Raw genomic sequence first — 12,959 nt, 5'->3', positions numbered from 1 at the left:
CTGTAAGAAAACTTTCCCCTTCCAACAAACAAACAAACAAACAAACAAACAAACAAACAAACAATCCCATTCTCCCATCTCGCCAAACCTACCAAAATTTTAAAAGGAATATATGTATCTATCATCGTCTGTATTTTTTCTCAATTTTGAAATAAACATGCATTCAAGAAATGGATATATTTAACTATACAAGAAAAACAAGACAACCTGACTTTAAGGGAGACAAAAGTGAATAGTAATGACCATAGCAAAAAAGGAAATAAATGCTCCACGTAAAAGGGTTTACTCAGCTCTAGCTGATTGTTCACACGTGGAATTTCTCAAGAAAAGCCATAAATCTGGATTTCTACATGAAGTCTCTTAATTTCAAGTGCTGGCAACTGATTAAAAATGTGTGGGAAAAGCACTGCAGGTCAAAGACGTCTGTCTGAGGACTGGCTGTAGCTTAGTTTGCAATCTTGATCCAACTCAATCTCCTACCTTGGGAGTACTGGATAAAATCAGGCTCACTGAGTGTCCTGATATTTGTTGAAGGTCACTCAGGTGACAGAACAGGGATTACAACTCAGATTTATGATAATTACAATGGGTGAATTCTAATATTCCCCAGAGAATTTCCTATATTTAGGTTAAGTGAAGTATCCCATGAAGTGTTAAATATTATTTAATGGCAGATTTAAAGGCATGTGGCTTTTACCCTCAATAATATAAAACATCATGTAAAAGTATTTTCTACACAGCTCATCCTACTCCACATCCAAGAAGTTATCAATGAAAAGTATAAATGTTTGCACTATCCATAAAGTTTCCACAAAATAATTTTAAAACAAAACATTATGAAACTTCTCTGTAGGTTTACGTGTGCCATCTGTTCTAACATTTTGAAATTTAAAGTCTTTTTGAAATGCTCAATACAATTACCAGATACTGGGAAACATTGACGTTTTTCTCGCTATGTTACATTTTGCTGTTTTGTCAAATTTGCAAAAGTCTGTCATAAGTTTTAAAGATTCTCATTACATGTTAATCAGCTTGAGTAGTAACTCAAGCAGAAGATGTTAACTCTTTGAATTTCTTGTACAATCTGCTGACAAGACTCAAAACTTTTGCTAACTAGCTTCACATTTCAACATTTCTTGCACTAAAAATTATGTTTAGTAAGGTGGAACTCCGCTTGTACTTTTAGTTTTATAGTTCACAGGTAGGCATGCAAAGACATTAAAAAAAATCCTTACTTAGCCAAATGCCAAATATTGGGCACAACAAAGGTTCCCCAAACCACTGTATAGTACGAAATACAATACTTACAGGATCAGATCTAACACTAGCAAACGTGGGAAGGGTCAATATGTGAACTACAATTTTTAAAAGGAAGACCTAAGTAATTACCTTATAATTATGCAAACAAGGAAGGGAAGATGCAACAAAGAACACACAATTACATTCAGTGACATAGATTTGCACTTTATTGTAATTTTGCATCCTGAGATAATAAAATTACATCTGACAAATCAACAAAGACAGAAGCAGCAGTGAACGTTTCAGAGAGGCAGGTCTCCTTCATTTTGGCACAGCTGTATGTAGGTTGAGTTCTTCTGGGGTGGGGGGGGGGTCACTCCAGAACTCAAGGGAGAAAAATGAATCCATTCCACAGGCTATGTAACAATCAAGATGCACTTTTATTCTTTTCTGGTAAAGCTGTTCCAACAGGAATCCTCTGCCAAAAAGTAGAAATCCTAGGTTTTTCATACAGATGCTTTGATCAATGCCCACTTCCTGGCTACCAGGATTTCCTGTTTTTCAGCCGAGACTCGTATTTATATTTGTTTAGTCCAAGGATAGCAAACGAGCTTTTAGATTATATAATTTCAAACATCTGTAACTTGTTTCAATGTCTAGGCATTAAAACAGTTTAATACTACACTATTTGATTACTAGAAAAATGGAAAATTGATAAAATTAAACCAAGATAAATGCAAACAAAATAAGCAGGAATAAAAGGAACATTTGAGAAATTATTGCCTTGACTCATCACGTTGAGTTTATACACAGAACTACTTTGAGACTCAGAAATTGATATTTACCCCAATGCTAGAATATGACATTACAATACTTTCCACACTTGCAATCCTATGTGTGTGTATGTATGCTTTACACATACACACCCAAATAAATTAGCTCAGTTATATAATCCAGAAACAGAACACATAACTGAAGGCAAATTCTAACCTGAAGTTATATAGTCCAATCTAGCGAAAGCACACAAACACACATAATCTAGCATTTCATTATTTAGGGGCTGGGTAAGCAACCTGTGGAGAGGGTCAAATAATTTTAGTTCCTTTATAAAAGTGGTTCCCAACATTTCACCATAAGGATCCCTTTATTATTCCTTCCTCATGTTTTCAAGTATTTTGTTTACTAAATTGCATGTGATAACATGCTTTCTCATTTTTTTTTAAAAAAACTGAAAGTATAACTGCCATTCACAGCTTCTGATCAGTGTGTGACAAGCAGTGTTAGACAGAATTGAGAAAAATTTAAGCAAAATGTACGGAAATTCAACATCATTGCAGAAATCTTATAGGTAAATGTATGATTTCTAGTACCTTTTTGAAATATTGAAAAAGGTTCAAGGATGCCCTCACTGCTATCTCCATCTGCCCCAAGTTGGGAACCACTGCTTTATATCCACCTGCTTCTCTTCCCTAAATCAAGTATTAACATAACACAATTATCCATGTTAACACATAGGGGATTGATAACAAAACTTACTACTGAAAAATAGATTAACTGCAACACTCATTCTGTAGGGTTTGATTGAGAAAACAAAACATAACAACATAGATTTAAAGTAATTTAGAAATTACAAAATTATGACATCCAGTATATCTTTCAGTCAACTTCAAAAATCACATTAATATATGAAAAAAACCCTCAATTCCTCTGTGAGGTAGGTCCAGATTATTGTCCCCACTTACATAATGAGAACATGAGGTACAGAGGAATTGAGCAGCAGAGCTAAGAATTGAACCAACCAGAAGTGACTCGGGTTTGAATTCCATAGCACTTTCCCTTCCATCTAATATTATCAATTTGTTCCATAGGTCTCTTTGAGGATATGGAACTTAACAAGTCACTGAAACAGATATTGGATAGAATATGAAACTCTTTTCGCCTCCGTGTCAAAGTGGGTCCTCCCATATCTCCATTGTTGTCACAGCTCTATTCTTGTTCAGATACCAACTGCATAGTCAGATGCCACATAGGCAAAGCCCACAGACCTCAGTCCTCAGTTCCTACCGAGACTACATTCATTCTTCTCACTGCATAGGGCCGAGGTCTAGCAGGCGTCGGGTTCTTTGAGTCTGTGTGATATGAACACACATCAGCTAGGAGCCAGTTGGTGAATCAAACGTTTACGGTGTGCAAGGCACTGTGAGAGTTTCTACCAAGGGTAGTAGAGCTGAGCAAAATCATTCTGAGATTCTATAGAGTAAAAATTTCCTAAGAATTCCTAGAATCACAGAATGTTAGGTGATCTCTAATTTTCTGTCCAGCTCTAAGTTTAACTCCAAGATTTTACAGATAAAGAGACTGATGTGTAATTTAAATGACTCGCCTGGAGCCCATACAATTAGATCATTTCCTCATATAGTATGAATCTGACAAAGTCCATAAAAAGTAGAACATTTTCTCAGGTTGCCATCATTAAAATGAAAGGGCTGGCTCAGAATCAGGAAATAGAAATTTGGGGCAAGATAAGGATATCTGTCTATATCTATCTATCTATCTATCTATCTATCTATCTATCTACCTACCTCCATTCTTATTTTTAGTCCACATATTAGATGAACAGATAATATTAATAAACTCTATTCCTTTTCTGTGGAAAATTTCCCTATAGTTCATCATTTAAAGGAACCGAAACAATTTGACAATGGTTGCAAAATTGATTATTTTAAAGCAGAATTTTACAGGCATAAGAGGACATAATTTCAATGAATTTGAGTATCATACAATCAAATTAGCAAAAAGTATCTCCACTATGTGAAACTGCTCCAATTAAATGGGTGTATATAATTTCCATATCCTCCTGGGTCAAAGTCAATTCTAATGAAATACTGTTCAAGTAGTGAGGTTTGATTTTTGTAAATGGTGGTTTATTTCTAAACAAACTTAAAATGTTAATGATTTTTTAAAGCTCTCATACACTTGGAAAAACTCTATTCGTTCAAAGGCTTACCAATGTTATGGAACGTCACTCCAATTATTAAGAAAACAAGAACAAATTTCATTAAAAATGGCAGAGTACTAAATATTAACACAATATGATTAACTGATAAGACATTAGTGCTTATAGGTCATAATAATATGAATAGTGTGTCCATTAAATATTTAAGTGGGTTTGGGTGGGGCTTCAATCAAAGACCATTGTTGTTCCAGAATCATGTTAAATTACATGTTTAGTAGCATTAGAATTATACTAGGTTTCTAAGTGACTGATAGTCTTGTTTTGTAATATTTTGTCACTAATATATCACATGATTGGGGGAAACAAGGAAACAGTCTTTAAATAATAAATAGAAAAAATATAACATGTTAGTGAAATAGTCTTATACTTAGTTGAAAAAGATGTTTTTAAATCTAATGTCTACCAATTCATCCGTTGTTTCCTTCAACATAAATGTTATCTTTGTTCGAAAAAGACAAGGCACTTCTCCATCTACCTATAACATTTGACTACAATGGCCTCCTTCCTAAATTAACATAGGGGGTAGAAAGGAACAAAGAGTAGCTGGAAAAAGTTAGAGCTTATTTCATTTTATGTACAACTTGGGTGTTTAAAGAGGTAATGGGGGTGGAGATGCATAAGGGGACGTTAGAGAAGGACCAGTTTTAACTTGTAAACTCAAAGCTTTGTGAGATTTACAGACTTTGGCAAATACATGTTATTTTCTCTGAAAGGACCACAGCAGGTTTCATCAAGGAATATTATGCAACAAAGAAATTCAAAATTACTCTCTTCAATCCAAAAGCAACTTTCACAAAAATATTTTACTCACTTCATGAAAAATATCCAAGTCTGTTTTATCCTGAGGATAAAAGAAAAAAAGGTCGATGGGGGAGGAATTCATGACCACAGTGTGCTCTGTCATTTCAGCATTCACTGTTGCCAATTTCATTAAAAGAAAACACCCCCTCCCTACCAAAGCACTCCAAAATACCCAAATGCTAATCAGTCCTGTCCAAAAGAAAATAGCTTGAAAAAGCAGTCATATAAGAAAGAAAAAAAGAAAACTGGGTATTTTCTGAGTAGTTCAAGAAAATAAGATGAGTCAACCAGCATGATGATCCACAAAATAATAAATTTAAGAGTGATTAGACTCGGTTTTAAAATTAAGTTTACAGATGCTGGCAAACGGTTTTTATGACTTGAATTATACTCTGTCACCTCCAGGTGCACTCTATGCCTGTCTCAATATTTGTATCATGGAAACAATTCACCTCCTTCTGCTTTTCTTTGAGCAAAACCAAGTATGACTTATACATGGTAGAAAAAGTTACTATGACCATAGCATGGCTAAATTCTAAGTTTATAGAAAAAAATGACATTTTATGGGTTGATAACTTAAAAGTAATTATTCTATCAGTTATAATTAGAAATTTTGTATTATTCTGCAAACCAATTTTGGTATTAAACTGTCACAGTTTGAAGCATAAACCTGTTATTAGCTGGAACATAAACCACAAATACAATTTTTCCCTGACCTCAGCTATAAAACAAGACATTTGGTATGCATTTTCAAAGGTTTCCACCTTGTCTATAAAAATATAGCTTCAATTATGCAGCAAATAGGCAAATGACATAGGCAGGCACACACAATATATTAAAAATTAGAGATTCTGGGTGGTTGGGTGGTATCGTGGGGGCAATGGGGCTCTACAGAGGGCGGTGAAAAGGGTTTCTGCAAACAATTATAGCCACATATCAAACAGTGTCTCTTTTCCCGTCTTCTTTTACTGGATTGTGGATTTCAAATTAGGCATCAATTTCAAAAGTGGCTTTAAAAGGCCTGACCTCATATGAAGAAATGATTGTTCCCTCCACTGGGATGAATGTTTGCCTAAGGAAGATACTAAAAGCAATAAGAGTAAGATGATAAATAAAATATTATTCCGTCCCAGATACTTTTATTTTTAGCACTAGGAGCTAATGCCTATATAGGCATACACTTGCGGTTGAATTAACACAATATAAAGCTTTTATTATGTTAAAAATTCAAATTCTACAACAATTAGAGTGTGGTACTCTCACTCATCTTAATTGCGAAGAAAAATAGAGAAATATGTATCGATGAAAAGGCTACCTATGTGGTGAATGTATAAATAAAATACTTTTGTCTAAGTAAACATTCATGTTTAAAAAAGATTTTCAAAAATAAGATTAAGACTATTTTATCGGTTATGATTCAGTTTCTCAATTAGCTTTCTCTCTTTCCCAAAGTAGAGGTTCAGAACTCCAGAAAGGGGTTAACATGTGGCTTGGATGGTGTCCAGACACCATCCAAGCCATTTGAAATCTTGAAACACTCCTTACACGTCATAATTATGCGTATTTTCAAATGAGGGAATGGAAACATGAAGGGAAATAAACGAGGACAGTGAGGCTGTGAAATGTTTCGGATGTTAAATGAATTACTTTAGGGGTGGGAGTGGGGTACAAAATGGGAATTATTGTATTAAATGGAAAAAAATAAGGTTCCTGGCTTCAGGTGCAATGTAGAATATCTCAGACAACGATTTCAATTTCAGTCAACTCATTACAAAGGGCAACCCTGCCCTACACCTAAAATTTTTAACATACTTTTATGTTGGTGCCATAAAATAGCATGTTAACAGTCTGTACATTCAAAAGGATGCTTGCAAACTTCATTCATATTAAAATCTATGCAGAATTGTTGGCAATACAGCAAGAGTAGTATTACATTCTGTAAACCATGGCATATCACATTTTACATTATGCAAAGAGACAATATTTACAAGTCTTTAGGAGTTTAAATATTTTATCCACTAACATAAGTGATAATTTAGCAAAGTGCAGGACAAAACCAGTGCTATTAATTGCATGTCCTTTAAAAGCAGGTAAGAGTAAAACGATTTCTAAAAGCTACCAAAAGCTTATTTATGTATATCCAATAAGGGATTACAGAGCATTAAAGTAGCCTAGAAAAATGATGCATATTTAGAAACAGTGAGTATGAAAATAATAAGGCAGCATGCTCAGAATAAGATTTCGTTTTTTTTTAAAACACCAGCACTGATGTTTTATCTTTAATGGTAACTGCACACACACACACGCACACACACACACACAAACACACACACGTATTTATTTAAAAATTAACAGTGCAAAACACAAGCCTCATTTAACAACGAAAAAACGATGTGCAAATTTTCTTATTAAACCAACACAAATAAAAGTGTGAGGAGAATATTCTACCATTGTAAAGAATAAGTTGAACACAGCAAGGAGACCATCTTCATTCCAAAATCATCTACAAGGCACTAAGGGTAGGAAATGACAGGTAACACAGAAGTGACTGAATAAAATTCCTCAGTCAGGTCGGAATATGGGATATTTTGGTAAGAATTCTATTAGTATTACCTGCAAAATAAAAACAAACAAGAATATAATAACAAAATAAATTTCACTTGCTATACGAGTCAACTTATATATAACCCAGAAAGTCTATAATCATTCCTCACAGGACTATATTTTGGTCCTATACTACAAAGTAAGTGAAATATATAAAACAGCTATATAAAGAATATACCACATGTATTCATTAGATTGGTAATTAAATGAAACTGGCAAGCATAACTACTTACTCTAGCTAACAGTTTTTATTACCTGATTTACAATAACTATTTGTTTAGGTGCAGAAAAGTAAACCCGGTTACATTATTATGTCATTCCCCACCTTCCCCACCCTCATTTATCTACATAACATCTATATATATTTTTCAACTAAAGCTGCTGATATTGGTTGAGTATAGTAATCTGTCTCTTACAAGTTGTTTGTAAAAAATAATAAAGTGTCCAAATGGTTTGATTAAAACATTTTAATTAATTTAAAAAGGTTTGGAAATATAATAATAAAAACCTAAGATATATATAAAGTATTATAAATTCAATACATAAATTTATAATAGTGTATATAGGCTTTATCTATAGTAGATTTTAAATTTGTGGTCATTTGTACATTTTTCCCCCAAACTATTCAAAGTGGAGAAAGATACCAAAATAATTCTTATTAATGAAATGGAATGTTTATTAAATATATACTACATTTCAGCAACTTGAAACTTGGATAAATTTTGTTCTTTTCAATGTTAATGATGCTGAATTTCTCACATTGGCTATACGTAAATTAATGTTTTATGATTAAGACTGCAAAGCTTTCAGTAAAAAAAACAGAAACTACAGTTTCTTCACTAAAAGTTAAATGTCAGCTAAGAAAAAAAAAAAAAAAGCCAGGAAAGTGAATCCGTAATTCAGAAGTCAATTATTATATTATGCAACTTTTGACAAGATTACATTCAGAAATAGCTTGTTTAACAGCAGCTGTACCCATCAACACACGCTACAGATTAAGGTTGTGCAATGTTTTCTGTCATCTGAGAATCCTACCATGTTTCCCCGAAAATAAGACCTAGCTGGACCATCAGCTCTAATGCGTCTTTTGGAGCAAAAATTAATATAAGACCCAGTATCATATCATATCATATCATATCATATCATATCATATCATATCATACCATATCATATCATATCATATCATATCATATCATATCATATCATATCATACCATAGCATATCTTATACTATATTATACCCGGTATTATATATTATATTATATTATATTATATTATATTATATTATATTATATTATATTATATTGTATTATATTATACCCGGTCTTATATTAAAATAAGACCAGGTCTTGTATTAATTTTTGCTCCAAAAGATGCATTAGAGCTGATGGTCTGGCTAGGTCTTATTTTCAGGGAAACACGGTAGCTGAGATTTTTCTAAAATCTAAATAACTGCTAACTTTCAAGATATTTTATGTTGACTACAAATCTAAAGAAGATGGAAGGAAACCTCTATGTTCCAAATGACAAAAGTTCAGGCTGAGGAGGAGAAAAAAGGTAGACAGACGATTTGAAAAATGATAAACATACTGAAATGTAACAATTAGGACGGAATCCAAAAGTTTTTAATTAAAAACAACTGCATACTTACATACTCCATCATATTGCTAGTTTCACATTTCCTTTTAGTCAACTTCCAGTGCAAAGCAAGCTAAGAAAGTACAGTTTGTTAAGTATTTTGATATCAATTTATACTAATTATTACCTATACATTTGAATAAATCACTGAAAACAATCCAGGAATAAGTATAAGATCCAAAACATAGCATTTAAAAGTACCTGGTAAAGATGATACATTAAAAACTGAGTATTAATTCTCTAATCCATTCTTTTGGACCTGAAAATTTCTTTTTTTTTTCAATTTAATAATACAAATATGTGAATGAGGCACTTATTTGCTTAAACTTTCTTACCTTGTGATATAATCTGTTATTTTCCCATTCTAATAACTTCTGAATTGATCTTCTGGTCTAAGAGGAAGAATCAAGACTTTGTCACAAAATGAAATTGAGGAGCTTTGTAAACTATATAAGATCCTATTATTATCTCCTCTTGTTTTTCTATTAAAAATCAGACAAAAACAATATAACTGACAGAAACTGCCAAAAGAGGAAAGGTATTTTGGGTGATTAGTATACTATTATATTAAGATCTCCCTCCCTCCCTCCCTCCCTCCCTCCCTCCCTCCCTCATACACACACACACACACACACACACACACACACACACACACTCAGGATTTTAATATATGCATTTCAAAATGAAATATGTACAAATTACAAATTACTGTCTTGTGAGTCCATTCACTGTACTGTTGTGAAAACATAAGTAATACTGCTAGTAGTCTATTTATAGTCCTGATCTACATTTTCATATACATTTTCACAGGGTTACTTTTTCAATATATATGCAATATATCAAGCTAATCTGATTCTTCACAGAAAAGTTTCCTATCAGAGCTCCTAGCACAATGCCTGGCAAGTAGTAGTCAGTCAAGGTCTACAGGTTCAATAAAGCAAGCCAACATATACCAAAATTTCCACTGTTAGAAAACAGCCAGTCAGAAACCTTGTATTTAGAGGAAACAATAAAAAGAGAAGCAGCACTGTAGTAGGACAGAGGCTGCGTTTCTCCATTTGGAGTGTATATATTTTGTAAGAAGTAAGAAAAGTTTGCAAAACCTTTGAAAACATTAAAATAAAATATTACCAGGTACTTTTGATTCTTATTTAAAGAGTTTTATAAGGTTTCTGACATAAAAGGTTAGTAGGACTTGTTAATTTTTAAAATTACTCCCTAAAATTAAATGATTTACAAATCAGACTATATCTGAGATGATTTCCAAAGCATCAACACGAGAAACTATTCTACCTGTTCAACTATGTAAGTTAACAACCAACAGCAATTATATTCAGCTCATATACAATGCTAGCTAGAGTTTACTGTGGAGTCACTAGACTGGATAGAATCTCTCTAAACAAAATGAGATAGTTAACAAATAAAGAGATTGAATTAGTAATTATAAATCCTTCCACAAAGAAAAACCCAGGCCCAGATGGCTTTAATGATGAATTCTACCCAACAGTTAAAGAAGAAATAATACCAAGAACATAAATATAAAACTCTCAACAAAATACAAGCAAGCTGAATCTATCAACATATGAAAAAGATTGTATACCATCACCAAGTTGAATTTATCCCAGGAACACAAAAATAAATTGATGTAGTACATTACATTAATAGAGTAAAAGGCAGAAACCACACGATCATCTTCAAGATTTAGAAAGATCATCAAGATTTAGAAAAAGTACTGGACAAAAATCCAATACCCATTCATGATAAAAATCCTTTAAAAAATAAGAATAAAAGGAAACTTCCTCAATGCAAGAAAGGGCATCTATGAAGAACCTACAGCTAACATCATTCTTAATGGAGGGAGACTAAACGTTTTCCTCCTAAGATTAAGAACAAGACAAGGATGTCTCCTCCCATTACTTGTATTCAACATTGTAATAGAAGTGATAGCCAGGACAATTAGACAAAAAAAAAAAAAATAAATAAAAGAAAGAAATTTTACATTTCAAAAGGGACATTGTAGATGTAATTAACATTACTAATTGTTTGGCTTTGAAAGAGGGAGATTATCCTGGATTATTTTAGTGGACCCAAAGTAACAGGAGCATTTAAAAGTAGAGAACTTTATTTACCTGGTGGAAGGATAGTCAGAGGGGTTTGGAGCTCAAGAAGAACACGAACCACCACTGCTGGCTTTAAGGTGATAAGGGTCACACAGAATGTATAAGAAGGAAATGATTTCTGCCAAAACCTGAAAAAGCTTGGAAGCAAATTCTTTTCCAGAATCTCCAGAAACGAACGCAGCCCTTCCAGCACCTTGATTTTGGCCTTATTAGATCCTAGTAAGAGAATCCAATTGAACCATGCTGTGCCCAGATTTCTGATTGTGAAATAATAACAGGGTGCTGTTTTAAGCCATTAAGTTTGTGGAAATTGGTTACATTATATGAAAAAGTAATACAAGGATCAACATACAAAGATCAATTGTATTTCTATACACTAGGAAAGAACAATCTGAAATGAAAGTAAAAGACCAATTCCATTCACAATAGAAGAAAATATTTAGGAATAAATTTAAGAAAAGAAGTATAAGATTTGTAAACTGAAAACTAAAAACATTGCTAAAATAAATTAAAGAACTGGTACTGCAGATGACATGATACTATATATAGAAAACCCTAAAGACACCACCAAAAAGCTATTAGAAACAATAAACGAATATAGTAAAGTTGCCGGGTACAAAATCAACGTACAAAAGTCCACTGCATTCCTATATATTAACAATGAAATTTCAGAAAAAGAAATAAAAGGACAATTCCTTTTGCAATTGCAACAAAAAGAATAAAATACCTAGGAATAAACTTAACCAAGGATGTGAAAGACCTATACACTAAAAATTATAAGACATTTTTAAAAGAAACTCAAGAAGACACAAAGAAATGGAAAGACTTTCCGTGCTCATGGATTGGAAGAATCAACATAGTAAAAATGGCCATATTACCCAAAGCAATATACAGATTTAATGCAATCCCCATCAAAATCCCAACGGCATTTTTTAAAGAAATAGAACAAAAAATCATCAGATCTGTATGGAACCACAAAAGACCCCGAATAGCCAAAGCAATCCTAAGAAAAAGAACAATGCTGGTGGTATCACGCTCCCTGACTTTAGCTTGTACTACAGGGCAACAATAACCAAAACAGCATGGTATTGGCAGAAAAACAGACACACAGACCAATGGAATAAGAATTGAGAACCCAGAAATAAACCCGCATAAATATGGACAGATAATTTTTGACAAAGAAGCAAAAAACATACAATGGAGAAAAGATAGCCTCTTCAATAAATGGTGCTAGGAGAATTGGAAAGCCACGTGCAAAAGAATGAAACTGGACTGCTATCTGTCACCATGTGCCAAAATTAGTTCAAAATGGATCAAAGACTTAAACAAACATAAGACCTGAAACAATAAACTGCATAGAAGAAAACATAGGTACTAAACTCATGGACCTTGGGTTCAAAGAGCGTTTTATGAATTTGACTCCAAAGGCAATGGAAGTAAAAGCTAAAATAAACGATTGGGAGTATATCAAACTTAAAAGCTTCTGTACAGCAAAAAAAACAAAACAAAAAACATCGACAAAATAAAGAGGCAACCAACTGA

The 12,959-nt window shown here is 33.0% G+C and overlaps 1 protein-coding gene across 2 annotated transcripts in view; it reads right to left on the bottom strand.

Annotated features, from left to right (window-relative positions):
• Positions 1–1,443: 1,443 nt before the first annotated feature.
• The window catches only part of CHIC1 (cysteine rich hydrophobic domain 1), a 37,375-nt gene continuing 25,859 nt past the window's right edge, over positions 1,444–12,959 (bottom strand). Inside the window, exons 4-6 of one of the 2 annotated variants that reach the window (XM_019747996.3) lie at positions 9,633–9,689; positions 9,311–9,370; positions 1,444–7,669 (exon numbers count right to left, since the gene is read on the bottom strand). In XM_019747996.3, coding sequence (XP_019603555.2) covers positions 7,619–7,669; positions 9,311–9,370; positions 9,633–9,689 — 168 coding nt within the window. In that variant the 3' untranslated portion in view covers positions 1,444–7,618. The remainder of the gene's footprint in view (positions 7,670–9,310; positions 9,371–9,632; positions 9,690–12,959) is intronic. The other variant, XM_019747997.3, reaches the window with a different exon arrangement.

Source organism: Rhinolophus sinicus, chromosome 18, assembly GCF_057876585.1.
Source record: "Rhinolophus sinicus isolate RSI-liver-muscle chromosome 18, RSI-T2T, whole genome shotgun sequence".
Lineage (NCBI taxonomy): Eukaryota > Metazoa > Chordata > Mammalia > Chiroptera > Rhinolophidae > Rhinolophus > Rhinolophus sinicus.
This window is presented reverse-complemented; position numbering and strand designations above follow the sequence as displayed.